The 25,189-nt window shown below is 48.7% G+C and overlaps 11 protein-coding genes across 11 annotated transcripts; 6 read left to right on the plus strand and 5 right to left on the minus strand.

Annotated features, from left to right (window-relative positions):
- Nucleotides 1-843: 843 nt before the first annotated feature.
- On the plus strand, nt 844-2,808 carry BT62DRAFT_993497 (uncharacterized protein; the record flags this gene model as incomplete). Its single annotated transcript, XM_043190411.1, has 7 exons — nt 844-1,038; nt 1,092-1,161; nt 1,215-1,543; nt 1,594-1,761; nt 1,811-2,158; nt 2,207-2,374; nt 2,425-2,808. 7 exons carry the CDS (start codon nt 844-846, stop codon nt 2,515-2,517), a joined length of 1,371 nt encoding a protein of 456 aa, XP_043040684.1. The 3' UTR covers nt 2,518-2,808.
- On the minus strand, nt 2,425-4,368 carry BT62DRAFT_66471 (uncharacterized protein). The gene is made up of 11 exons (XM_043181808.1): nt 4,198-4,368; nt 4,128-4,141; nt 3,938-4,073; nt 3,853-3,890; nt 3,722-3,733; nt 3,606-3,642; nt 3,467-3,549; nt 3,293-3,367; nt 3,124-3,240; nt 2,879-2,885; nt 2,425-2,822 (listed from the first exon to the last, which is right to left on the minus strand). The coding sequence occupies exons 1-11, from the start codon at nt 4,253-4,255 to the stop codon at nt 2,803-2,805; spliced, it is 597 nt and encodes a 198-aa protein (XP_043040685.1). The 5' UTR covers nt 4,256-4,368; the 3' UTR covers nt 2,425-2,802.
- A 451-nt stretch (nt 4,369-4,819) lies between these two features.
- BT62DRAFT_1004761 (uncharacterized protein) lies at nt 4,820-5,395 on the minus strand (the record flags this gene model as incomplete). Its single annotated transcript, XM_043177080.1, has 3 exons — nt 4,820-4,900; nt 4,953-5,101; nt 5,158-5,395. 3 exons carry the CDS (start codon nt 5,393-5,395, stop codon nt 4,820-4,822), a joined length of 468 nt encoding a protein of 155 aa, XP_043040686.1.
- Nucleotides 5,396-5,523: 128 nt separating this feature from the next.
- On the minus strand, nt 5,524-7,485 carry BT62DRAFT_1004762 (uncharacterized protein; the record flags this gene model as incomplete). Its single annotated transcript, XM_043177081.1, has 18 exons — nt 5,524-5,727; nt 5,775-5,802; nt 5,854-5,920; nt 5,979-5,986; nt 6,037-6,065; nt 6,122-6,284; nt 6,338-6,404; nt 6,455-6,514; nt 6,566-6,599; nt 6,651-6,664; nt 6,712-6,741; nt 6,798-6,829; nt 6,883-6,969; nt 7,025-7,053; nt 7,091-7,118; nt 7,179-7,244; nt 7,302-7,371; nt 7,428-7,485. The coding sequence occupies 18 exons, from the start codon at nt 7,483-7,485 to the stop codon at nt 5,524-5,526; spliced, it is 1,074 nt and encodes a 357-aa protein (XP_043040687.1).
- Nucleotides 7,486-8,137: 652 nt separating this feature from the next.
- Nucleotides 8,138-8,727, plus strand: BT62DRAFT_931021 (uncharacterized protein). Its single transcript, XM_043186049.1, has one exon. It carries the CDS (start codon nt 8,391-8,393, stop codon nt 8,598-8,600), a length of 210 nt encoding a protein of 69 aa, XP_043040688.1. The 5' UTR covers nt 8,138-8,390; the 3' UTR covers nt 8,601-8,727.
- Nucleotides 8,728-9,264: 537 nt separating this feature from the next.
- Nucleotides 9,265-9,735, minus strand: BT62DRAFT_1004764 (uncharacterized protein; the record flags this gene model as incomplete). The annotated part of the gene is made up of 5 exons (XM_043177082.1): nt 9,265-9,324; nt 9,377-9,400; nt 9,451-9,503; nt 9,554-9,576; nt 9,629-9,735. 5 exons carry the CDS (start codon nt 9,733-9,735, stop codon nt 9,265-9,267), a joined length of 267 nt encoding a protein of 88 aa, XP_043040689.1.
- Nucleotides 9,736-9,825: 90 nt separating this feature from the next.
- BT62DRAFT_931022 (uncharacterized protein) lies at nt 9,826-10,584 on the plus strand. The gene is made up of 4 exons (XM_043186050.1): nt 9,826-9,864; nt 9,924-9,978; nt 10,035-10,090; nt 10,151-10,584. The coding sequence occupies exons 1-4, from the start codon at nt 9,832-9,834 to the stop codon at nt 10,385-10,387; spliced, it is 381 nt and encodes a 126-aa protein (XP_043040690.1). The 5' UTR covers nt 9,826-9,831; the 3' UTR covers nt 10,388-10,584.
- Nucleotides 10,585-10,674: 90 nt separating this feature from the next.
- On the minus strand, nt 10,675-15,028 carry BT62DRAFT_892709 (DNA/RNA polymerase; the record flags this gene model as incomplete). Its single annotated transcript, XM_043183116.1, has 12 exons — nt 10,675-10,866; nt 10,936-11,139; nt 11,187-11,324; nt 11,377-11,468; nt 11,522-11,837; nt 11,890-12,354; nt 12,408-12,680; nt 12,729-13,078; nt 13,133-13,335; nt 13,385-14,144; nt 14,208-14,500; nt 14,550-15,028. 12 exons carry the CDS (start codon nt 15,026-15,028, stop codon nt 10,675-10,677), a joined length of 3,765 nt encoding a protein of 1,254 aa, XP_043040691.1.
- A 1,639-nt stretch (nt 15,029-16,667) lies between these two features.
- BT62DRAFT_931024 (uncharacterized protein) lies at nt 16,668-18,273 on the plus strand. The gene is made up of 2 exons (XM_043186051.1): nt 16,668-17,715; nt 17,765-18,273. The coding sequence occupies exons 1-2, from the start codon at nt 16,863-16,865 to the stop codon at nt 18,205-18,207; spliced, it is 1,296 nt and encodes a 431-aa protein (XP_043040692.1). The 5' UTR covers nt 16,668-16,862; the 3' UTR covers nt 18,208-18,273.
- A 173-nt stretch (nt 18,274-18,446) lies between these two features.
- BT62DRAFT_66971 (histone-fold-containing protein) lies at nt 18,447-19,539 on the plus strand. The gene is made up of 5 exons (XM_043181817.1): nt 18,447-18,588; nt 18,645-18,717; nt 18,769-18,948; nt 19,002-19,131; nt 19,187-19,539. The coding sequence occupies exons 3-5, from the start codon at nt 18,835-18,837 to the stop codon at nt 19,378-19,380; spliced, it is 438 nt and encodes a 145-aa protein (XP_043040693.1). The 5' UTR covers nt 18,447-18,588; nt 18,645-18,717; nt 18,769-18,834; the 3' UTR covers nt 19,381-19,539.
- A 1,291-nt stretch (nt 19,540-20,830) lies between these two features.
- BT62DRAFT_993502 (Pkinase-domain-containing protein) lies at nt 20,831-24,580 on the plus strand (the record flags this gene model as incomplete). The annotated part of the gene is made up of 4 exons (XM_043190412.1): nt 20,831-21,483; nt 21,548-24,121; nt 24,174-24,502; nt 24,559-24,580. The coding sequence occupies exons 1-4, from the start codon at nt 20,983-20,985 to the stop codon at nt 24,578-24,580; spliced, it is 3,426 nt and encodes a 1,141-aa protein (XP_043040694.1). The 5' UTR covers nt 20,831-20,982.
- Between the last annotated feature and the right edge of the window lie 609 nt (nt 24,581-25,189).

Below are 25,189 nucleotides of genomic sequence, written 5' to 3' on the forward strand. Positions count from 1 at the left end.
GGGAACAATAGGCACGACTGGATCTCTATGTCACGCCATGGATTATCGTCTTTGAACTTGAATAAGCAAAGATCGTTCTCGTCGAGTAAAGGGATCAGTTAGCCTAGCTAAGGTGATGCGCCGCCTGATACACGTACCAGCCTTGTACTGTTCCGCTGTCAAAACCTTTTTCTGACAAGCATCTTTCTGAATCACCTGGGGACGCTGTGTGACAGTAGGTAGAACATCAGTCAGACAGACACGTACTGATATCCGCCTGGCCTTTTCCATCGTAAGGAAACCATACTTTTTGGTGGTTGGGATCGATGAGACAGCGCAATCGATGCTTCGTTAGCCTATCCAAGGAGGCCCACTCTCAGCAACACCTTGCAATAGAAGAGGGAGGAAAGAACACATTTGAACAGTGCTGCAACAAATGTTAGAAACAGTAAATTTTGTGCTAGACAATGACAATTGATTTCGAAGAGAAGATGCTATCCACCCAATTGTTTGCTGCAACTCCAAGACCGCCAATTGGAAGCCTTCGCAAGTGAACAGCAAAGAGGAAGGGGATCCCCCAACGACACAAGCCAGTACTGCAGTAGCAAGGTCATCGTGCCTCCGTGTTGCAAGCAGAGCACAGAGGACAAGGGCGACAAAAATTAGATAACCAATACGGGAGGCGGTGCCTCCGTAATAGTGGTTAAACTATTAAGAACAGATACTACACTTGATCTAAGCCAAAAGGCCAGAGTGGTGAGGTTGTCGGATGTCGGGATGCGCCTTATGTACCTCCGGCCACAGCGCACGGACCACCTCTAAAGTCGGACGTCGGTCCGAGATTCCTTCCCTTCCACCACCACCATGAATCCCATTCTCGACGACGACGTCCTATGCTGTATTCTTGAAGAACTCCGTGCGGAATATGCGGCCCTTAGAAACTGCTCACTCGTCAGCCGCAGTCTCAATCGGATTGCCACCAAATTCCTGTACTCCAAGGTCATCTGGTCGCCCCGGTTCCGTCCAACATTCAGTCTGAAGGACAAAGGACTACCCCCAGTGTGTACCTTTCTGTGTCGTGGTCAGCGAAAGCTCAGGAATTCAGGAATTAGCCATCCTCGATGTTCAGCTCGGCTTGTCTGCCTCATAATGCGCCAAAAGTCAAAGCACTGGAAATCAGCGGTGAGTTTACCGTTTACGTCTCCCTCCCTGCTGCATGTATCAATATTCTACAGGGTGCCTCTCGCCGCGACCACCATCACTGAATCCATTTCCGACGGTGTTACTCGAAGCCGTCCAGTCTTTCGTGAATATGCGATTTTGTCATTTGACACCAACGATGTACCACGAAGACCTCTTCACGAATATCCTGGATGTTTTAAAGTCGTCGCCCTATCTATCTCATCTCGAGGTCAACTCTTCATGTATGGACGTGTCCAGGGCGCCGATTCTGGTACAAATTACCGCGATTAATGTTTTGGTGCTTCAGGATCCGACGAGAGCGATATTAGACGCGTTGCCATCGTGGCTAGCCAACCTGTCGCTGACTGAGCTGCATTTAAAGGTTTATATCGTCTTGCTTTGACTCCATCATAAAGCTAACATCTGTAGTAGGGCAATTGTGGATCGATAACACCCGGCGTACTTAAATCTTTTGTGCCCTACCTTGAGAACATCACTGCTTTTTCACATGGACTATCATATTCTCTTACGGACGAAGATGTCTTTTCTTTTTTGTCGCAGTTACCGCGGTTGCAGTTCCTGACATTACAATACTATCTGGTTCGTCATTCGCCTTCCTCGCGACTAGCTCCAGGCTGATTTCGTGCAGCAACTACGCCCCTCGCCTGTTGTTCCCTTCTTGTCCAACCTCCGGTCATTTACTGTCTACTACCGACCCGTATGGAATCGCGACGAGGCCGATCGACTGGGCAAATGGATACGCACTGTGATTGCCAGCTCTCCTATCGACCACCTCGCCTTGTTCTCTGATGATGACTTTGTGGCCTCCAACGTCCGGTTTGATGGCATTATATGCCATCTAGCCAGTAAACATGCTGCTAGGCTCCGGTATCTGGAGATGCAACAGGCATTTATAAGCGTGGATGCGCTCAGGCTTTTGTGTAAGGAGTGTTCGGTGTTGGAAGAACTCTCGATGGCTGGGGGAAAGAACGTGCTGGTTAGGAATCACTGACCTGCTCTTGATGACTTACCCACCGTCTTCCAGGCTGTATTCGGTCAATGTATCTCACAGATGAGGCATCTCCACACTGCCCAAATTGAAGTACGGAACATCAAGCATAGTGTGTCTTCGGGGTTTCCGGCAGTAGCCAAGGATATCATCATCAAGTCGTCGCGACTACGAAGATTGAACGTAAACGGGTATCATTTAGAGGTAGGAAAGCTGATTTGTCTTCCTTGGCACACTGCTAACGCATATGCCAGGCGCGTTGGGCGACATCTGCTGAAGGGAGTTTCGATTTGGTCGTTGAGCAGGTTCCGTCACGGACACTTCCTTGGGAACGATGGGAGGTCTGATGAGGCGAGCGCCAACATCAAACATGTAATCTTAGAGGACTGGGCACTACTACCTGAAGTTCACGAGGAGAATGTCACCCACGTAATGGCTTGCCACAGGTACTTTGTGGAAAAATAAGTAAAAGGTACGCGGGATCAGCTATCGCTCATTCTATTAAGTCCACCGCACCATCAACAAACATGCTCAACTACACAAAGTCGGGGAGCCATCCTGCAACTCCGCCATCCGACTGCGTACCCGTGCAAATTTTCGCAGGTTGAGGATCATCCTTGTCACCGTCATTGTCATACAACACCAAATAAAGCTGAACCGTGGGCCTGTTAGTGTCCTTTACTCGGCAGTTGTTGTATTGGAACTCACAAGACTCCTAAGAGGATGAGAGAAACCTGCCAATGGTTTATTAGAAAATTTGGAAATGCGGTAAAGCAAAAGATTGACTGGAGCTATGGATGCCAGCAGCAGGTTCGTGAGCCGTAGTGCTTCAAGTTGTTGTGACGTAGATGAGTATCGGATGTCCTTATGACGATACGGGTACTTACAGAACAAGATCTAGGGAGGGTGACATACGATCATAGTAGGTTCGCGTCTTGGGTTTGAAGACTTACGATGAAGTATGTTATTCCGTCATGGTATAAAACCTTAGCAACAGCTGTGTGGGGGCATCTTGGTCTTGATAAGGCGTTGTACACCATAGCGGACAGGACCGTGACCTCAAAGGCCATCTGTGAATCGAAATCAGCGTCAAGTTGACTGCGAAGACCGTCTGCTATTCACACACGGAGCCCAGAGCATAAGCACACGCGCTCTATCCATCATCACGCATGTACGTAGGGCATGATTAAAATATAGCTGATCTAAAGCCAAGTGAGTAGTAGGAGAAAAACACGGAGATCACATACGGCTCGTGGTTAGTACGGCGACAGTTGTAAGCGCGATATTGGCTATCACGGTCAGGACGAAGAACGCCAAGGTCCAACAGATGAAACGCGGAGTTCGTTCCCAGAGATTCCAGAGGTGCAGGAGGACTAGGACTTGAGAAAAGGAGTGAGTTGGTGTTGTCTCGAAACGAAGGGACGAGGGGTACTACAGTTTGAAATCCCAACCGATATTTGGAAGAGGTATAACTAGGTTAGGGTTCAAATTTGGGATTACATCGTAGATCGGCGGTATGTGAAACGGAAACTAATCACCGAGATGTCATACCAAATTACGCAGCTTCAGGGAAAAGATAAGTGAGTAAATAAATCCAAGCATCCAAGCAAAAAGAGACAGTTACAACTGGCAGAAAAACCGTCAGTGTACCTTCGAGAAAGCACTGCGGGTTGAAAACTTACAGTATTCGACACATGCGAATTAGCGATTCCCGATAATACTACGCGAGCCAATTAAAAGTTGACAGCCGGACTCGATGAGACGTACGATGTATGTGGATGATGACGGTCGATGGGACGAGGTATCGTATGAGCAGGAAGAGGACTTTGGGGACGGACCAGTGTGCCGCCCAGATGAGCTCTATTTCGGCGGAGAATGTTAGGAGGTGGTCATAGAGCAAGAGCTGGGGTGGTAAGTTACTGGGAACCCAACTACTTATTATAATATCTAGGCTTACCACGAGCCCAGCGCCTACAAGGTTACACTCAAACAGGCTTCCACAATGAATAAATTTTTGAAGAGCTTACCACTGAGATAGCGAGTAGCCTGGACGTGACATGCGATTTCAGCGGCCGTCTCGTTCATGGAAGCTGTAGTCAAGTGCCGGCGACTGAAGTTTTGGAGCCCTGGATATTATTACGGCCTATGCCCGTCGCCGGGTATAATCATAATGGAAACGAGCTTATTCTGCATTCACCATTAGATTCGGACCGGAATGCCGACGTTGGATCCCAAAATACACACGGCATCAATTGATGGCAAATGCGCTTCGAACGCACTTATTCCGTGGCTAATATATAGTGGTACAAAGTTATTGAAAGTTACAGCCATTTGCATACAACTTGATAGTGACGCGCTTCTTGTGCGAGTGGAGAGAGCGATCTGCTATTTCGGGCATCTCGGAATGACTTTACCGGCCAAAACCTCGGTTTATGACCAAGTCCGATGCTTCATTGTTCCAAACGGCTATGAGATGCTCGATTGAACAAAGAAGTGAACGCTGATGAAGGCGGAAGAAATATAAAATATCTATAGGCCCATGTCCTTTTCGCACTAAATTCATTTTTACTTTTAAGATCAGTAAACTGCTTACATTGAGTAACATAATACAAATACAGATTATTCATTTACTAGAGCATGTTTTATTCATTAGAAACCACCATGGCCACCAGATTGGCGCATTTCTCCCTTCATCTGCATTTCAGTATCACCGACCATCCTCCCAGCGGTCTGCTCAAGATACATTAGAAGAAATCCAAACACAGTTAAAATCCCGACAAACCTGTTCGGCCTTCCCATAAAGCTTGTCGGTAGTGGAGACAGGCTGCTGGGCCGCCTGCTGGGCCGTCTCGGCGGGTTGTTGTCCACTACCATGCTGATGATGCAGATGATGGTGGAGGTGGTGATGGTGACCTTCGACTGGAACACCGCCTATATGATGACCGATAAGCGCCTGGAAAGACAGTTAGATATAAGGGAACACATACCCTGAGTTTCGCCCGCACCACGTTCCCAATCGCCGGCGGTGCCACCCTGTTGTTGTAGACCGCCACCCCACGACTGCTGGAAAGCCGACTCGGGCTGACCCTGTCCTCCTTGATCGCTGCCAAAACTCAGGCCGCCCATATCGCGGCGGTCACCCGGAATAGGATCGTTGCTGCCATGGAGGCGGTGCCCTGGCTGCTGGGTAGATTGGTCATAGTCGTCGTTAATGTTTTGGGACATGGCGGTTGACTGTGAAATGAGCAAGACATGACGAGCACCTTTATACCCAAACTCAGGGTTACATCATAACTGGCCCAATGACGGCGAAACACCGTCACCACTCACTCCCTGGAGCGCCGTCACCTGACTTAGCCCCCTTGACAATTCAGAGCTACTGCAGCGCGCATCACGAGATGGGAATCAGATTCATCGACGGGGGATCGTGGTTCCGATACATGTAAATGTCTGAGATATTCTGAGGATTCATGACGCGCATTACGTGGCATTTCCAATTCTGAACTCGAATGACGGGAGTCAATAGCAACTCGAAGGTTTAGGAGCATACGGGAGCCCTGATACAAGTAAGGTACCAGAAATAGATGCTAAGCAATGAGCTCACCAGGATACAGGTAGCTGCGCTTAGGGGACTATACCAACATCAGCACAGGTATTCGATAATTGAGTCATAGGTGACATACTTGACCAGCAAGCTAGACAAGAAGGGCGGACCCATCATAAACATACAAAGATTTGCCAGTAATAAAGCTAAGTATGATCAAGTTGGATCAATTTTAATCAATTAAACCAGACATTCACGACGAACCAAATATTCTGGAGGCTGCAGTTAGCGTCTACGTCAAGCGCGGGATGAGAAGACGTACATGGCGAAATAAATCGTCGAGTCACGGGCCTGTAAAAAAACCTTTTGACCCTCTATTGAGATGAGAATATAATTTATTCTCTTACCATTAAATATAAGATGGTAGGGCCAGATTCACCCGCCTTCCAGTCAACAAAAGCTCGCACGGTCACTAGGACAAAGAGATAGCCTACAGAATGAGGACGTTCATAGGAGGATTTAAAAAATAGAACGAAGGGCCACTTGCTCTCGATAGCCAGAGGGGTGATCCTAGAGATGTATCACGTCAGAAGATACGCGTCGAGCAACATTGAACGACTTACCAATAGCCAACAATGATGGAAGGAAGACTGTTTGCGTAGCAACCGGGAAGTGCAACCACCCTCTCCACTACACTAGCGGTCGGTGCTTGCAGAATGCATTTGAACAATGAGGCGTACCGTCTACATTTTCGGCGACGTAATCAGTGGTCGTCAAGCCAATCAACGTGGCACAGACGCCTTGAAAACATTCAGTGAATATACCAGCATGATAAAGAAAAGAAAGCATACCAAAGTAGAGAAAAAACGCAAGTCCTATCACCGGCTAAATCGATAACTGAGCTTCAATGTGTCATAAATGCGTATCTCCACCGACCTTATTGCCCCGGTCTGTGTGATGCTATGAGCGACATACAAGCGCGAAGCGAAATACTTACAGAGTGCCCAGACGCGTAGCACGAGGATCCCTACAGGAAGCAGTCAGAAAGACAAAAGCGACATCAGACTCAAAGTCTGACGGAACCTTGCACCACCGCATTTTGAACGGTCAAATTACTAAATAACATCAGTCGACACTCAGCTGATAGAACACAGGTGCCTGTACTCACACGCTCAACCACCGAAGGTAGAAAACACAACTACAGAACCCCTTGAGCGCCGGAGCAGAACTGATGGTGCAAACATCCCACGTACAACTGTGCATGATATCAGTGAGAAGGATCACTATATAAATAATCAATGTGTACCCACTGAAGTTGACAGGTTACCGAACCCTGCGGCTATTTTGGGCCCGATCAGATTTTGGACTAAGCGTACAGACGCGTCCTTACCGATAAAGGCGAACCTAAAGCCAAAGAGCGTGAGTATACTAAACGTGTCATCGTTATAGGATAAGATAGCTTACAGTAACATGCCTTCTACGACATATCGGTTCACAAAGAAAAGGACACGAGCCAGAGTCATTCGTGCCCTGTGTACAGCAAGATACGCGTAAACACGGTTGAGGAACGCGACAAGAGATACTCACGTCCAAATATGATTACACTCTTCCCCAAAAGTGATAATGTGGTCGTACACGATACAAGTCGCACATGCACCTGTAATCCAACTTTGGGTCAGAAATTGCCCAACATGAGCATCACATATTGCTCACCTGCGACCCACGAGACGGCCCAAGCCTGTCTTGCCATATCGTCATCGCTTTCGGCCATGACGATTTGTTTACGGAGGGAAAGGGAAGTAGCGCCCTCTTTGCAAAGGGTCCTAACAATCTGCTCACGACAGGACTTTATATTATACCACTCCCCCATCAACCCGAACAGGCCATCATTGTTCTCCAACCCCGATAATAGGCATATGCCGCATGTTCAGATCAGGGGCCCGAGATGTTAAGAGCCACTGTACCCGTCGGTTCTTCCATGGGCGCTGCTAGCTTCCAGAGCGTACGTGAACGGGCTAAAGAACCTTCGTGTGAGCAGGGCCGTTAGTCGAAAGAACAGTGACTTGAACTGTTCTCGAGCTTAAGTCAGCCTTACTTCCATTCCTCTACAGAAATACGGACTTAGCCATGGCTATAGACTTCCGGTATTGTTGCTTCCCCACGACCCGACCGCGGGATCAAAGCTCCTCGTTGAAGATGTTTGCAGTGTTATATCAAACCGGATACATTTTTAGGTTCCATGGTACCGACAGTGGCCTAGATGACTGCTCGTGCTGGACTCACTCGGACTTGGCATTTCTTGGGACACATTGCACTTCACATTGCCGTTCCTAAGATGATTGCAGTTTGAACGGCCAGATAAGATAGAGGACGCACAAAGTCGGCACCATTCATGGAAGTTCGTCACCACCATCATCATTACATCGATCAAGCTAACTGCACTCATCAGACCATAAAAGTCATGGACGATTTCCTCAAGAACCCAAAGGGCAATACTTTCACGCAAGTGAGATATAGCCGAAAGTGAAGTCCGAGCTTACTCACTGCGTTGCACGGTGAACTCGCGGCGATGTTCAGTGACGTAGACCAAGCACATGTTCTCGAACCTTCTAATATTCCCATATAACGTTGACGGTTCGAAATCGATTCCAACCGAATCACATACATTCACAGAACATGACAGAGCCCCACACTCCACTTCGACTTGCCCGCTCCATCAGCCAAATTAGAATCACGCAAGTCGGCGCCGGCTCAGTGAAGCTCGACAACTTGAGGCCGATTGTAGCAAACAGCGATGGTGTTTGTGAATTTCTATTCCTCGCTTTGACCAATGTCACCGAATCTGAACGCAGACGCTTTCCCACATTGCTAACTGGGAAAATATGACGGAGAAAGAGAAGGAGACGACTCTCAAGGTCTTATCGGCCAGAAATAAGCAAATGGTGTGGCTGTTACTGGTATTGTTACTGATGGCATAACACAGAATCCGGTTGAAAAATGAGAAGGAGAAGTTGCTAGAAGAAAGTTCGACTTGATTTCACGACTTCCTGTTGACGATGAGCGGGTTTAAGATATATATAACTACGAAGGAACCCACGATTCAGAAAGTACAATCACATGGAGCATGTGTCTTTGAAGGATGCATGATGGTGAAGCTTTGGTTGTTGCTGGTGGAAGAGTCTACTTCGAAGCACACATAACTCCTTGATCCGTCCCCGACCTTAATCAGAGCCGAGGTTAAGAGCAGTGATCTCCCTTTGACCGTTTTACTTGGGAAGTCAGGCCTTCAAGCTGACCCTAGCTTGAACAAATAAGTAACAAATATCCCACGTTCAACGAGGAATCTCAAACAATGTTGGGCACCAGTGCAGCTTTTGCTCGAGGTTACTTAGAACAGCAGGTAACACGCGCAATAGCAATGCTTGTGATTTAGAGTGGCTAGTAGATACACGATGTTTGTTCAATAGCTGGTGAAGTCCACTTGTCACTCGTCAGTAACTATATATGCTTATAGTCAGAAAACGCACTATCAAACGCGCACATAAACACTTCATTGCGATTTGCCGTTGGCCTTCTGGATGAGGTCATCCAATGCAGCTTCACTCTCACCCTGCAGCTTCATTCAGGAGGGCATATTGAAAACAAGGAAAAATGAAACACACCAGCTTCTTCTTCTGCGCCTCGAGCTACATTCGTGCATAAGGTGCGGACCACCCTGAAGACAACGAAGGCATACCTCAGCTTTCAGCTTCTCGAGCTGCTGGATCTCAAGATTATGGGCGAATTGGTCTGTCCCTCGGTCAGACATAAAGTCGCTTCAAATATCGATGGTCACATACTCTCAACGGCCTTTTCTTTCGCTCTAAGGGCAGCTTGAGGTGACTGATAAAAAGCGGGGAGCAACAGACACATACTGGAAGCCCTTGGACTGAGCAACAGCACCTTCCTTCAAGCTGGAGGTGTATCGCCTCTGTGCGACGGAGAGGTTGGTGATGCGACGAGCAGCAGGGATACGAAACATGATGTAGTTGTTGGTCAAGGTGGAATCCGGAGAGACTCGACATTCCGGTCACGAATTTGTTACGTCACAGTCACGCTTTCCTCGTTCTCTCCCGCCATGTCAACAATTCTCAGGCAGGCAGCTAGCGCTGTACGTTTCTTTATTTTCGTTTTTTTTTTTTCGTTCTGATAAGCCGCATGTTTTTACAGGCTCGTATTGTGTCGCGTGCTCGCGGTTTTTCGTCGACCGTCGCTTCCCGCAAAGGTGCATACGTTGCCCTTATTCCGCACGAATATTCCTGATCCCGAATACTCCCGTAGACATCATCCAGGACTTATACCTCAAGGAACTGAGAGGATACAAGCCTGCGCCGGTCGTGCGTCTCCCCATATTCTCAATTTGTCACATTTTACTTAGTACAATTGGTTCGTCGTAGGCTAAAGATGCTCATGTCGGCGTAGTGAAGGCGTACTCGACCCCAACGGCACCGCAACCACCCACCCTTCCCACTGACATCGCCTCGGAATTGGCTGCTTACGATGCGTCTGAACCAACTTTGGCTGAGGTAGTGGTTGATGTTGCGAGCGAGTCGGCGGACACCACCAGCGGTGCGGATGCGTATCTCACTTTCCTTGAGGCAGACCTTCCCAAGCCCGAGGCGCATCACCATTAGACGGAGCACAGTTGCTTGTAATTAAAAAAATGCAATTCATGCCGCCAAGCTAAACGTTCACCAAGAACTTGTCATCTGAGAATCTCAGTAGTATCTCTCACTGATACCCCCGCATTCATTTTAATTCCTAATATGTTCTCCTCTAGATCTAATATATAGGTTACTGTACTTAAAGGATACATTAAGCAATGATGATGCATCGAAAACCAAATATGAAGTGAAAGCTGCTATAAGATAACGACGTGAGGGTGACCAAGGATGAAGTGGGGTGGGTAAAATGCGCGATGCTATGAGAAGAAATATTGCGACGCCTTGATCGCCTCAACTCTGAAGTCACCTTTTTTGGGGACAGGCGGAAGGAGATCGACAAGGTCCACGAACTTGCCCACCAATTTCAATGCCTCTTTTTCGTTTTGAGCTTTCCGCTTTTTCAACTTCTTTTGATGGTCGGACAGCTCGGCCCCATCCTCTGAGAAGCCCTCCATATCCATCTCCTCCTCATCTTCGTCTACCAACGTCTCTTCAATCTCATCTAGTCGGCTATTCACTTCCTTGGCTTCCGCAGCGGTCGGTGAGTGTGTGAATGTTGAGCCCTCCTCGGTAATCTCCATCAGTGATCCTAGCATAGAAAATTCCTGCGCTTGTTCTGCAGTGACCTTAAGGGATGCACCCGCGTTACGGAGAAGTTTGCCCATCTGGCCACCGCGAAGACTGATGAGAGGAATTTTATAACCCTTATAACGCTCAACGAACTGGGATTATCATTAGCGATGGCCGGAAACCGTAGCGACAGACCCACCTCTTCGCGAAGTTTGCCAAGCACGTCAGACTGATGTAGAGCAATGAATGTATCTCGGATGATCACAGACATCTGGTCGATGCTTGAAGCATGCGTCCAATACGAGTCGTGGACAGCAGCGAAAGTCAAACTTTGCCGCTGCAGATACATCAGTCAGATATCGATCATAAAAGAGAGCTGCAAAACTCACTTGGCATTCCAGAGCAGATAGCATCATGTGTGTCGCATCCAGACTGTGGATAAAGTTGGGAGGGAAAGCAGAAGCTTGTTTAAGTGAATTAACTGGTATAGACTTTATCAATAACGATGGCACGTCTTCTCGCAGAAATACTCACCTTCAGCCGGGCTGAGGGGGTCGGAAATAAACACCGTCTGCACCGCAGTCATAATCTGCTTTCGCTTTGTCTTGCGATATGGCTGAACAATAGGCAATCCGAGAGGTGTGGTCCAGACGACGGAAGTCATCAGCTCTTTCTTGATCTGCTCTACGGGGAGCACTTTCGAAGGGTTCGATCGCTTGAGGTTGTATTCTTCCAAAGCCTCAGGTAGGCGGTCTTCGGGAATGGATCGAGAGATAAGCCGAGCGCACAAATTGAGCCAGTTCTGGATATCTTTAGCACCACTGAAAAGATTTCCAATACACGCCAGCACCTAGCAAGCGTGTGAGGCCGAAAACTCCGTGATGATGGCTGGAAAAACACACCACTTTAGCGAGATAAGCCGACAGAGTCCAGGTGTCCTCGTTCTTCAGACTATCGACGTTTCTCAGTTGCTTCTCGATCTGTTCACGAGCGCCAACATAGGTAACTCCATACACCGTCGTCATGACTGTTTGCTTAACGATCTTCCTAGAAATCTTGCCCCTCAGGATGTCCGCAACTGGATCGCCAGCAGCCGCATCTTGAGCTAAAACCGTTTCCACCATGTTTCCGACATATGTGTACACATCAGAAGGACGATCACCAGCAGCAAGATTGACCTGTTGGGCACCACGTGAATCACCACCAAGGGCAGCGTAATGCTGCAGACCATTACACGTGCCATCCTGGTGCACAGGCTGCGAGGATAGGTATTCGGTAGGATTTTCGGAAGTGAGTGCAGCATGAAGTTCCATGCATGTTGCCAAACATTGCCAAGGGTCGTCCGCGTGTGTCCACCAACGAGAACCCTATTCACAAATGTTCGTTAGTCCGACCATTAGATAAGGTAAAATTTACATACAGTTAAAGGTTTGGTAGCGCTGTCGAAAACTTCTTCTAGCCGATCCATAACGAACTGCTCTCGCTCATCAAAGTTTGCCTTGTCATACCCATACAAATTAGAGAGATGAATTTTCAGCCAACGAAGTCCCCGCTCGCCAAGCGGCTTTCCCTCGGCGAACATTAGCAATCCACGACTAAGGTCGTCGCCAATATGGTTCAAATGAGGAGGAATAGGGTATGCACGGCCACGGAAATCCACATTATGGGGTTGATAAATCTTGTCGCCCAGTAACTGCAGCCATTTAAGTATTCGATGCATTAGAACACAAGCTTCACTTACAGCACGAGCAATCTCAATCTTGTAATTAACGTTACATCGCGACGAATGGTTGTTGGCCTTCTCCTGGTTGTAAAGCTTGAGGTTGTACATGTACAGCGCCCGATCCTTCATATTATTGTCCGCAGGCGGCTGGGGCTCAGGGTATGGGTAGACCGCAGGAGGCAATTTACCCAAACCATAACCAGCGTTCCAAACTTCAAGAACAACATCAAAAATCTTTTTGTTGATCTTCCACGGTGTAGAACCCAAAACGTCCAGGCCGGCGTATACCAATTCCACGTTGCCTTGTTCAGATGCACGCTTCATGTAGCTTTGCTGTTCAACGGAATCTTTGTATCGCATGGCAGAGGCTGTCACAAAAGAGGTATCAGAATGGAACTAAACGTGCAAAACAATAAACATACATCGGTTGTAGAAGTATCCACCCATTTCTGGACCCACCCAAGGTTTTGGAGGGACGAGCATGGGTAGGTGGCGAGGATGAAGAGTCTCCCGTAGACTGTCTTTAGCCAAGCCCTCTGCAACAGCAGGATTGAGCCTAAGAACACCCAGCTTCTGACCCCGTATGTACTCGTACGAGTGATAGAACGCAGGCTGTTCCTCCGATCTGTTGCACAATTTGTAAGAGCTCAATTGAAGGAAAAAATGTTGCCCACATTATTTCTCCAGTTGCCTTGTCAATGGCCGTTCTGGTTACTCTCGAAACCTCCATCAAGCAATCAACCAATATTCCTCCGACCTGAGACCGAGTCGCTTGAGTCCATGAAGAAGTCCATGCCTCTGCGTCCGACATTTGCCGTGCTGCAACGATTCTCCTCTGCATCAAATCCTGATATCCAAGACCAGTGAAGAAACTCGTGTCGCTCTTGAAGTTTAAGGGGATTTGAATGTTGTTCTTCTTGCACATTTGTGCCTTGTACTCCAATTCAACTGCACGCCCCAATGTTATCAGCGCTCTCGTCGTCTTCATACCCTCCGACACACCGCCCGACCCTTGTAGCCGCATGAGTTCGAGAATAGTGATCAAGGACAGCCTTTCGGGCTGAACCAAAGTCAAATAGGGCGAGAGAAAGCGCTTGTTCTTGGCCCTCTTCTCCACTATTTGTATAGACCTGATCTCTTCTTTCAGCCGTTCCTGCAACGCGACGTGCCATTCCCACATCCATTTCCGTATAGATTTTTGATAAGTTCCGCCTATACCGAGATTGTCAAATACGGTAGCCTCGTGTTTTAATCTCTCTACGGCGACGTCGTACACTGACTCTTCGAGAAGTTTTTGGCGGGCGGCCACATCTTCCGGCAGAACTCGCCGAGCATAGTTCACCTGGGCTAGATGGCGGCGTAGATTGTCGAGGTTAAAGGGAATGACAGCTTCTTGTTCTTCTTCTTCCACAGATTCATCGTCGACACCATCAACTAATGGCTCCGAGCGCTGAAGGGGTCCATTAGACAAGAATTCGCAACCAAGAAAAGAGGTACTTGCTTTTATCCGCGTCACAGGGACGATTTCCGGTACGCTGTCACGAATATCCGTATAGGTGGAACCAATTACCTCTGCTTGCCCTAACTCGGCGACGACATTAGACATATTGAGTTCTACAGCGGCATGAGATAGCTCCTGGATAATAGCGGCGGCTTCCTCAGAGTCCGTGAATACGCGATCAGAGACCACAGCAGAAACGGGATAGCCCCTTGAAATGATGGAAGAAAGGAGTTCGTTATATTTGGGAAGACTGAGTTGGTCCATGGGCTTGGATGATCCAGAGCCACTCCTTACAGAGAGTGAATAAATCAAATAAAAGAAAGCAACGAACTCCTCACCGTTTCAAAGCAAGAAGCATAATCGCGTATGTACTTGCACTGGGTTCGATGCCCTCCGCGCCCTTCTCAATGTTGTCAAACAAATCCCAAGCGGTGTCCATCCAGTACATGCTGGTTTCGTAGTCATTATCGTATGTGGCATACGACATGTTGGTATATGCCTCGAGAAGGGAGTTATATATGCGGGTCTCCAGCACCGGTTTGGCAGCTTTGCGACGCAGACGATCAAATATGGTTTTTGCTCGAGGAATATCATAGAGATTATGTATGCAAGCATCCATAACTGCAAGTAAATCCTGCGTGGCCGAGTCTGCGTACCATTCATTGTTGATGGGTGATGGACTGTCGTTGGGGCGGACACTGGGAAGGAACGTATATTGTGTTCGCTGCCTCAGGTATCCAGCCAGTTCGTTCGTGTATTGAGCGGTAGCAGCTTCCCTCAGTAGATTAGCGGGAAAATCAGGTTGCGGCGCTGGCATTGTTGCGAGAGCTGGCGCATTAATGGGTCGGGTAGGAGTAGAATAAAGACGAGCTGGACGGGGCAGGCCCTGGCGAGACGCCAATAAAGTCGTCTCTGCTCTGTGCGCCGTGCGAACCAGCATAGTCGTCGTCGTGGTCGTCGGCGGATACTTCAAGTCGTCGCCGTTCTATGCAAATTTGCAAGCGGGATTTTCTCCACAGCAAAAAAAAAAAGATCACGTGGAGCGGGTAATCCCAGGTCACTCCGATTCAGCAAATCGCTATCCCTCGAATATTGCTTGCCTGGCTTGAGCTCTCCAACCTTCTATGATGATCTGTATGCAGGGATATCACTGTATTTCGGTTGATTCCCCAAGGAATCTAAACGAAGGAACACCACAACTAAGTATACGGCAGTCCAAGAGGTAACTTCCCCCTTCCTCCCGTCTCTTTTCAGTAGTGCAAAGAAGTAGACGCTCAGAAATATGCACTGAATACCGTCCCATGTCAACGTTCAGCCCATATCAGCTGAAGTAATATACCGAGTTGGTGCCCAGGGTATGCCAGTGGGCGCGCCCTAACGGCCTGAATTTGAAGCAGAACGCCTTAGGAAAAGTATTGGTTGAACATCAGGAGCTAGGGCTGGCTTCATACAAAGTATCTGAGGGTGCTTAACAACATAGCTTTGGGGGGACCTGAGGTGAAGGGAGAATTGGCTTTGTGCATCCGTTGAACGACACGCCCGACCCGAAAAGTTGTTCCGCATCCGCCTTCATCAAATGAGTAGTTATATAATCCCTCAAAAAATTCCGAGGAGAGAGACTTGAGTATGATTCCTTCCGGTGCTGGAGGTTAAAGAAAATCGCCATAGCAATAGGCCAAAGATGTGTTTGACCAGTGGTACAATTGGTATGGAATACAGAGAAGACGGATATGTGCTGGGGTACCTGGCGCGACCATGGGGTTCAGAACAGGTGGTCCTTCTCTTTCTCCAAACACATAAGCAGGAAGACATTAGTACATTCGAATCTTTTTCTCATCCAAGAGTTTGAAGCTCAAAGATGAAAATCATTTTGTACGATGCGGGTCAGGGAGAGAAAATACTCTGCACTGGAGTCTGCGGTACAACTCTACGAAAGTCGGTCGCTGCTGATCTCGAAATATATCATGGGCGGTGACCACAACTTAAGACGGACTCTATATTCACTACTTGTAAATGCCATCCGAAGGCGAAATCGGGCGTCAAGAAAATAACTCTTTGAGGGAAAGTTCACCAGAAGTTGCCGCAATGCCTGCTTCCGTTTTCCTGACACATGGGAACGTGGAGAGACTTCCAAGCCTTGCTCCTTTGTTTGCCTGAAATCCCTTGACGTTTTACGTGGCCTGTTAGTCATAGTCTTATCTCAACTTCATGAGAGAGCCCTTGATGTACATCTTCTACTGCAAACTGGGGTGATAGAAACATGCACTAACTTTGTTGGATTCGACCCACGACTTGTCAAGTTCGTCATTTCTCGGAATATCGGAACACATGGCAGTCCCTCCGGGGTATATCGTACCAAAAGCGGTTACCTTGAATATGTCCGACTCGGAGAACCCCCCTCACGAAACTCTAGAAAAATATGTGTGTACACGAGGGCACCCAGTTGTTGTAAGTATAAATCAACGCTAATAGTGTTATCCCACCGACTTACTGCATCCCTTCCTGAGGAGCCCCTGTTGGGACCAGTCGTCGATCTTCAATTCGGTGATACCGTCCGAGTCGCGCCGTGTGTCACAACCTTGGCCTGACGTTGTCGTATATAAAGGCGTGCGGACTGTTTCATTCACTCGAAGCCATTCTTTCGATCCTCCATGTCTTCCATCGACGGTCCAGCCCTCCCGCCAGAAATCATTGATGCTATCATCGACCAGGTGCATCTCATCGGTCCTGTTTCACGTGTAAAGGACCAGGAAAGATATCACAAACGGAGGGAGACTCTGGGAGCCTGCTCTCTAGCGTCTCGGTCTTGGCTTACCCGTAGCCGCTTCTACCTCTTCGAGACCGTCTTCCTCCCCCCAAATGATGTCTCCCGATGCAGCGCATTTGCTGCCATGCTGGCCCACCCACTCTGCACCTTCACTTCCTACGTTCGAACTCTCATTATCCGCGAAGCGCACAGTCTAAGTGGCCTGGGCACGTTGTGGCTCAACGATGCTTTACCCCATCTCTCACTCCTCACTCACGTCAGAACGCTCTCAATCACCGGCGCACGTTTCGATAGAATGCGCTCGGACACTTGGTCCGAGTCGGGCATCTCGTTCTTCGCGAAAATGGGCATGAAGCGGCTCCAGCTCTTGTCGTGCCAATTCCGAACCCCCGATCAGTGCCTGGATGCGTTGTCCGTGTGTGGTCACCTCGAGGAACTCACCCTGCGCCGCACCGCGCTGGATATGGACTTGCTTTTAGGGATGCATATCCTTTTGGGCCCCCCACCTGTACCTCCGCCCCGCCTTACCAAGCTCAGACTTGATAGTCACCGCTTGGGGAACTATGACGCTGTCCTGAGGTGGTTGGCATCGACCCCGATTATAACGCACCTCATTCTTGAACGTATCACTGACACAGAAACGCTCGCCGTTGCGGATTTCGTGGAGAAACTAGGTCCTTCCCTTGAGGTCCTTGATTTAAATGTCGTTGATGTCAATGAAGAGACGGCTACGCAGGGTGAGTAATGCTGCTTAGACCTTCTACAGCATGACTGAGCTATGTGCAGATGCCTTCTGTCGATACGTTGACCTGAGCCACAATACACGTCTGCGTTCCCTCGCGTTTGATCAGCTCATTCTAGCCGAGCCTTACCAGGCCCGCCTCACCGCAGCAAAACATATACCACAAGTTATCGACAGGGTATCCTCCGAGATCAAAGAACTCATCCTCCGAGTGCAGATTAACAGCACAGACGACCTTGATCTTATTGATTGGGACATCATCGTCTACACCATCAATTCCAAGCGCAATTGGGGATCTTTGGAGAGCATCGTGGTTTCCGGTCCTAGGAAAGAGATTCTGGAAGAGTCAGAACATTGGATGAAGAAGAGGCTGCAGGGTCTGAAAGGAAATGTCAATGTAACGTGCACCCTTCTCCCTACGGTTATGGTAGGAGCACCAGCGTTCGTCTGGGAGTCGCCGCAGCTGATGCTCTTGCGTTTTCCCTAGGTCATGGCGGCGTAGATTATGCCCGTTATGTATTATAGACACGAATATAACAATGCGGATTGATACTCAAGTACTTGATATTTAGGAATTCCAAAACTTGCCGCAAAGAACTGCATGCTTACTGTGGATGACCATTGTGTTTCAGCTCGAATCAATAGAGTTCTGATCTCAGATATTCGTACCTTTTGGGTAGCTACGTGCTTGCGATACGAAACATAGTACGGTCCACAGAGCTCAAGTTCATGCCGGGCCGCAATCTGCCCAAAGTCGCGATTGTTAGATCACATGCCATCGTTGATCAGTGAGAAATTTAGTCAACAATCAACAACACGCTTCTTTCTTTGGAACCACCACGGTGCAGCCACTTTCGCGTTTTCAAAGGTTCGTGGCGTTCTCATTTCCTGCCTTCCACTGGTTCTGACCTGAAATATTAACAGAGGTGTCTCAGGCGCGACGTTTGCGATATCATTTCCGGTGGATTTTTCTTCAGGCTCCTAAACAATAACCCAAGTTGGTAGTCGGTTTATGACATTATGATGATTATACTGATAGGAGGTATGGTCTTTGAAGGGAACTAGCTGCGATTGTTGTGAAACATTCTCGATCTTTATCTTCAAACGTTAAAATATGGCCCCTGCTGCAAAGTCTGGCGGAAAGTCGAAAGCAGGCGGAGGTGGAGCACCGGGAGCGCCCAACCAGTCTAAGAACGTACAGACGAGGAGTCAAAGGGCGGGCTTGCAGGTATATATGTCCTATTGATGACCTCTTTATGACGCCGCTTATGCTTGCATTAGTTTCCAGTAGGTCGAATTCACCGTTATCTAAAACAACGCACACAACACAACGTCCGTATCGGTGCGAAGGCTGCAGTTTACACTTCTGCCATCTTGGAGTACCTTACAGCTGAAGTTCTGGAACTCGCAGGTACGAGTCTAATTTCTGACGTCTTTTTCAACATAAGAAACATTAATTCGTGTAGGTAATGCATCAAAAGATTTGCGAGTGAAGCGAATTACCCCTCGTCATTTGCAGCTCGCTATTCGTGGTGATGAGGAGTTGGATACACTTGTGAGGGCTACTATCGCTGGAGGAGGTGTCCTGCCGTTCATTCACAAGAGTCTCACTACAAATCCCAAGGCTCTTAAGAAGGGCACAGAGCCGCCGCTTGCCTAGGACTGGACTTCGGTTATCAGCTATTCGATCCGTATCGTATATGTGTCCGCATGTGTCCATAGCACTAGCACTTAGTATGTAGTTTCTGTACTCATTTATATATGTCTTTATGTATGTAGCATTAAAGAAGACAATTCCAAGGATGACTCTTTAACTCAGTTTGTGATATCATGATTTTCCTGCGTCCCGGAGCCTTGAGGATGACATTCATTTAGCATCATTAAGTGGGAATGTGCGCTGCATTAGTGGTGGCGCTCCACGATGGACTGAATATGCCAAGTACGCAGATCACCCGGTAGCCAACTGATTTTGAAGTACATAGAAGACGAGTAAAAGGGAAAAATCGATGCGAGTAAAGAAGATGACAACGCATCCAGTAAATTGCTGATGTGAAATTGGTATTAGCGTTCAAAACTCTCCGATGGTGCAGCGGTACTCCGCCTCTACAAGGAAAGTAAGATCTGCCGGTCAGGAATGAGTGGTTGAATATCAAGAAACAGTACGTGTGCTACGCCACTACAAAGAGAGGCTATTTGGGGTTCAGATGTTTGACCATACGTTAAGAACCGCTACTGGTTGAGCCGTCCCTTAAGTCGTGATATTTTTGACTGGAGTATATTCGGACGCGCAACAAAAAAAATCATGAGGAGCCAGTCGGGCTTCGGGCCAAGCGAAAAATGGTTGGCATTGAATATTGCGAAGAGAACGAGTAAAAATAGTCGATGAGAGTCCAAAAGTCATGCAGCTGCCATCTGAAAGAAAGAGAAGAGAAATAAAACGTTCTTTCTGTTATTGCTCGGATGCTGGGAACACCGAAGAGTGATAAGTACCTCTCACGGTTCGGTCCCGGGGCGGGTATATGGTCGTTAGGCCGCCTGAAGAAAATATCCAGAAGCCGAGCATAATACGGCGCAGCGCGTCAACCGAGTTGGCGTACCTTACTGGATAGGGTCAGCAGGCGCAAGACGCACAGTTTCGGGGGATGACATCGATAAAACGAAACTGAAACCGTAAGTTTTTATGAAAGAGGCAGGCATCGATAGAACCCAGAAAAGAAGAGAGATGGTATTCCCCCTCTCCGGGGGTTCCCAAAGTAAACTTTCGTCTTCCAGATAGTCATAGAATAGAGAATAAAGTAGGACAGGAGGATAGAGCATGTCAAAGAAAATCGGTGTTGATGAAACCCATATGATGCGTCTGGCGGTATTAGCAACGCTGACGTTATGCAACCAAGCCTGGGCTTCGCAACGGACTTAATTGTACAGAAAAGATGCAAGCTATCAGCCGAAAAAGTGGATCCTTTTGAGTGATTGCGGGCCCCGCCACTGTCGTGGAAAATGTAGCCTGAGTGATTCTATAGAGCAATATATTTGTCAAATTTCAGGTGATTCCTTGTCGATTTTTATAGGCATTAAAAGCGAAGAGAAGGGAGAAAAATCGAGGGCATCCGGGAAAGAAGAACCTGAGCCCTGTGAAGGTACAAAGTAAGCCGGTTGTCAAGCAGGCACATGCACGTGTTCTGGTTCAAAGCTCTTTCTGTTGGACTGCCACCACTTGCCTTCTTCGTCATCGTCCTCAACGTCGACGACGTTCCCTCCAACGATGGCGCCGTCGTCAAGCCTCAAAATTCCTACGATGGACACCGCTGCAGGCCCTTCACGCCAGCAGTATCCCGCCGGTAGCTCCCGTCCTGTATCGGTTACCGTCCAATCTTCAGCATCGTCAGCGGCAGGATCGTCAGCGGTCAGAAAACAGCGAGCGTCACACTCTGTCGTCTCTCCTTCTGCCCAGAGCCACCAGTCGTCATCGAGCAGCCACCACCTCAACGGCGGTCATGCCCAGGACGACGGTCAACCTCCTTACACGGATGTTTATTCTCATCCGGCAGCAATGGCATATGCTTCGTCACATCCACGGCGAACGATTCCAAGGTTTGGCCCGTATCTGCTCCTGCAGACTCTTGGCGAGGGCGAATTCGGTAAAGTCAAACTCGGCCTTCACAGTCAATGGGGAGAGGAAGTAGCTGTTAAGCTCATTCGACGCGGCAATGTTGACACCAGTGTTCGCATGTCTAAGGTAGAACGTGAAATAGAAGTCCTAAGGGTAAGCTCATGCGTTTCTCTTGTCCCTTTCCCTTCCCTTTCAGCCACTTATCTGCTTTTCCTAGACCCTCAAGCACCCCAACATCGTGCGCCTGTACGATGTTATCGAAACAGACAAATACATCGGTATCATTATTGAATATGCTTCCGGAGGTGAACTCTTCGACCACATCCTTGCTCACCGCTACCTACGTGAAAGAGACGCTGCCAAACTCTTTTCCCAGCTCATATCTGGTGTCTGGTACATTCATCAGAAAAAAATCGTTCATAGAGATCTCAAACTCGAGAATCTTTTACTCGACAGGCATCGCAATGTGATCATCACCGACTTTGGTTTTGCAAACCGTTTTGAACACCGTTCAGATGATCTCATGCAGACGTCCTGCGGATCCCCGTGCTATGCCGCTCCTGAGCTGGTCATTAGCGAAGGGCTTTATGTTGGTAGCGCCGTAGACATTTGGAGCTGCGGCGTTATTCTCTATGCAATGCTTGCCGGTTATCTCCCTTTCGACGACGACCCTGCGAATCCAGATGGCGACAATATCAACCTTTTGTACAAATATATCGTTAACACTCCTTTATCTTTCCCCGACTATGTCTCTCAGGAAGCTCGCGGCCTCCTTTCCCTCATGCTAGTGCCGGACCCTGCTTACCGCGCTAGTCTTGATCAAGTTATGGCTCACCCATGGCTGGCTGCATACAATAGCCCACCAACCGATCCGAGCTTGTTTGTTCCTCGTGCGTTTGGCCGAACTGTGGAAGAATTGGAACGCGCCGCGATGGAACAACACCACCAAAAACGTCTTGCTTACCAGCGACAGATGAAGGCCGCTGCGGTCGCGTCCGGATCCGGCTCCCCTGATAGGATAGGCAGAAGTCATAGCCATCGTCCCACAGGCTATGAAACCGGAGGCACCTCCGCGTCAGCGAAGCAACCCTCCCGGAGTCATTCGATACAGCCTGGCCTTGTCTATGAGACGTCCGTGGATCAGGGTGCTGGTAACTCGGGCCCCTCGTCACCACCGATATCGGCGCCCGTCTTAGGAAACGGTGGACATTACGAGGATATGGACAGTGAAGATCCGTTTGCTGCTCCCAGCGGAGTGGCTTCACCTGAAGTTACCAATGGCAAGCCTGGTGGAAGGAAAAGCGCTGCGAGGCCTCACACTGTTCAAGTTGAGTATGACGGCCCTCGAGATCGGCCTGCGAGGAAGGAGAGGGGCAGGGAATCTCAAGAAGAGAGTACTCGAGAACGTGACAGGGAGAGGAAGCAGCGAGAGCGTTCGACATCCCGTGGCCAGACGCAGCTACAGCCCTCTTCGTCTAGTGGTCAGAGTTCAGAAAGACGGCGACCGCCTCAGAGCAGTGGAGTGAAACCTTTGCCTCCATCACCTCCTGGCCCCACGGCTGTTGCTCCTCGTCGTGAACGTGCAGGTAGCAGGACTGCGCCAGTACATACTCATGCGGAGCCAGAACCTCCTAATATCACCCTAGCCAGTCCTCCTGATACACCTCTTGCCTTTGCTTCCCCAGAAGGCGACGCTGACGATCGGGACGAGGAATCTTCTTCCAGAGGAAGCGGCAAGCACAAGCGCGGTATGTCGACCGTCGGCGGCTTATCGAAGATATTCAGCAACGATCACAATGCTAATGGAGCGTCTGTTTCCAACGTTTCCAATACCTCCGGCTCGCTGCTTACCTCTGCTCCCAGCGACAAGGAAAAGGACAATGTATCGCACGTTACGGCGGATAAGAAGAGTCGGAGGAGCTCTCTCACGGTAATCATCAGCCGAACGATAAAGAGCCGCAAAGGCAAAATGGCGGCGACGCCAATCTCGGCTGTGGATGATGCCCGAAACGAGAAGAATGTTGTTTTGACTTCTCAAGTCCCCCCTGCCAATGCTCCCATGTCTACTAAGGAGTTCAGCGAGGTGACGTCTAGGGCAACTAACGATGTGTACGACACACCTGGTCCTGGTAGAGACTCGGGTATGCAGGCCTCGACAAGCAAGGCCAGGAAGGTCATGCACTGGTTCAGGAGCAGGAGCAAAGGTCGTGACCCAGTGGGTTTGGAGGAAGAGGAAGAGGAAAAGCCAGCAGCAACCGATCATGTTCCCAAGAACGAGTCAAGGAAAAGGTCGTCGAATGCAGTCAACCAGACGTTATCGTCACCGCGCGCGGCGTCGGTTCAAGTGACGCTTACTGCGCCTTCGAGGACTCCTTCTGGTCATCAGGCGCCGATGCATCCCCAGCGAACGCCCTCTTCAGCGACAGACGCATCGTTGATGACGCCGAGCTTTGTGACTCGTATCAGAAATTCTGTGACTGTGGGCGGCGGTAGTGGAGGTGGCGGTTCCCATTCGAAGAATGTTGCAGGCGTCCTTCGTATTCATCATGGCGCAGTCGATCAGGATATGGTGACGACTCGCTCACCGCCGGAGGTGATAAAGCATATGAAGGAGGTGTTGATAGGGATGGGGATAGAAGTTCAGGTTGAGAGCGAGTATAAGTATCGCTGCATCAGGGCGAAACGAAGAAAGGTTCCAGGGGCGTCAAATGTGATAGCTAACGTTGGTGCCGGTCCTAGCAGTGGTGGGTTGGCCGCTGTCACGATGATGGGTAGCGCTGCGTCGAATGGAGTAAGCATTGTCATTATTATCAGGCAGGTTGAATATTGATCAATTTTGATAGGTTGATAAGCGCGGTCTACCTGTACCATCGCATGCGTCGTTCTCCGGAGGAATGTTGCGAGGCCTGTTGATGCGTCGGCAATCGTCACATGTTTCTCAGCCCGGCAATATGGCGGTATCCTTTGAAGAAGAGCCAAGCGTGATGGTTCTAGAGACTGGTGCCGTGTTGGACCCGGTATATGGTGATTCTACTGAAGATGTTGGAGATGAAGTCCGGTTCTCCGTGGAGCTCACTAGGATGGATCGCCTCAATGACACGTACAGTCTCGATATTCGGCGTCTGAAGGGCAACTTGCGAAGCTACAAGTTTCTGTATGACACTGTTAGACAGTGGGCGCTTTTCTTTTTCGTTTTAATGCCCCTCATTGACTCAGAGGACTTCACAGGCGCGCGGATTTGCAGCGGTAGACTTTTTCCAACCGTACACTCCTTTTCCTCACTCAAAAAACTTTTATGCTGTACTACTTTGCCAGTCTCTCGTTTAGTTTCCAGTTCTCTGCGTTCCCGATTATACTTACAACCATACCCTAATACATCTCATCTCTATGCTTCATTGTTCTATTTCATTCTGGGCTTCCTCGTATCTAAAATGTCGAAAGACATTGTGCCATACCATTTTTTCTTCAGTCACTCTCACTAGTGTTATCCTTGTTTAACCGTCCATAATTTTCATTGTTGGTATTAGTACGCATACGATATTTATTATTTTTCATTTGTCCCCGTTATCGAGCACCGAATTCACTGAATTCACCTCCCCTCCAACTCTCGGAGGCAACAGTTGACGCCGAAAGACAACGTTATCAGCATGAATGATGTGATGTGATCACGTTCCTACCACTGAGAACATCTACATTTATGTGAAGAGTCTAAGTTGTCAGGGAAAGTGAAGCGTAAATAAATAACTCCGTTAGTTTGCTGCAACTCAAAGACCGCCGAACGGAAGTCCTCGCAAGTGAACAGCAAAGAGAAAGGGGATCCCCCGACAACGCAAGCCAGTACTGCAGTAGCAAGGTCATC

Source organism: Guyanagaster necrorhizus, assembly GCF_019112545.1.
Source record: "Guyanagaster necrorhizus MCA 3950 unplaced genomic scaffold BT62scaffold_10, whole genome shotgun sequence".
Lineage (NCBI taxonomy): Eukaryota > Fungi > Basidiomycota > Agaricomycetes > Agaricales > Physalacriaceae > Guyanagaster > Guyanagaster necrorhizus.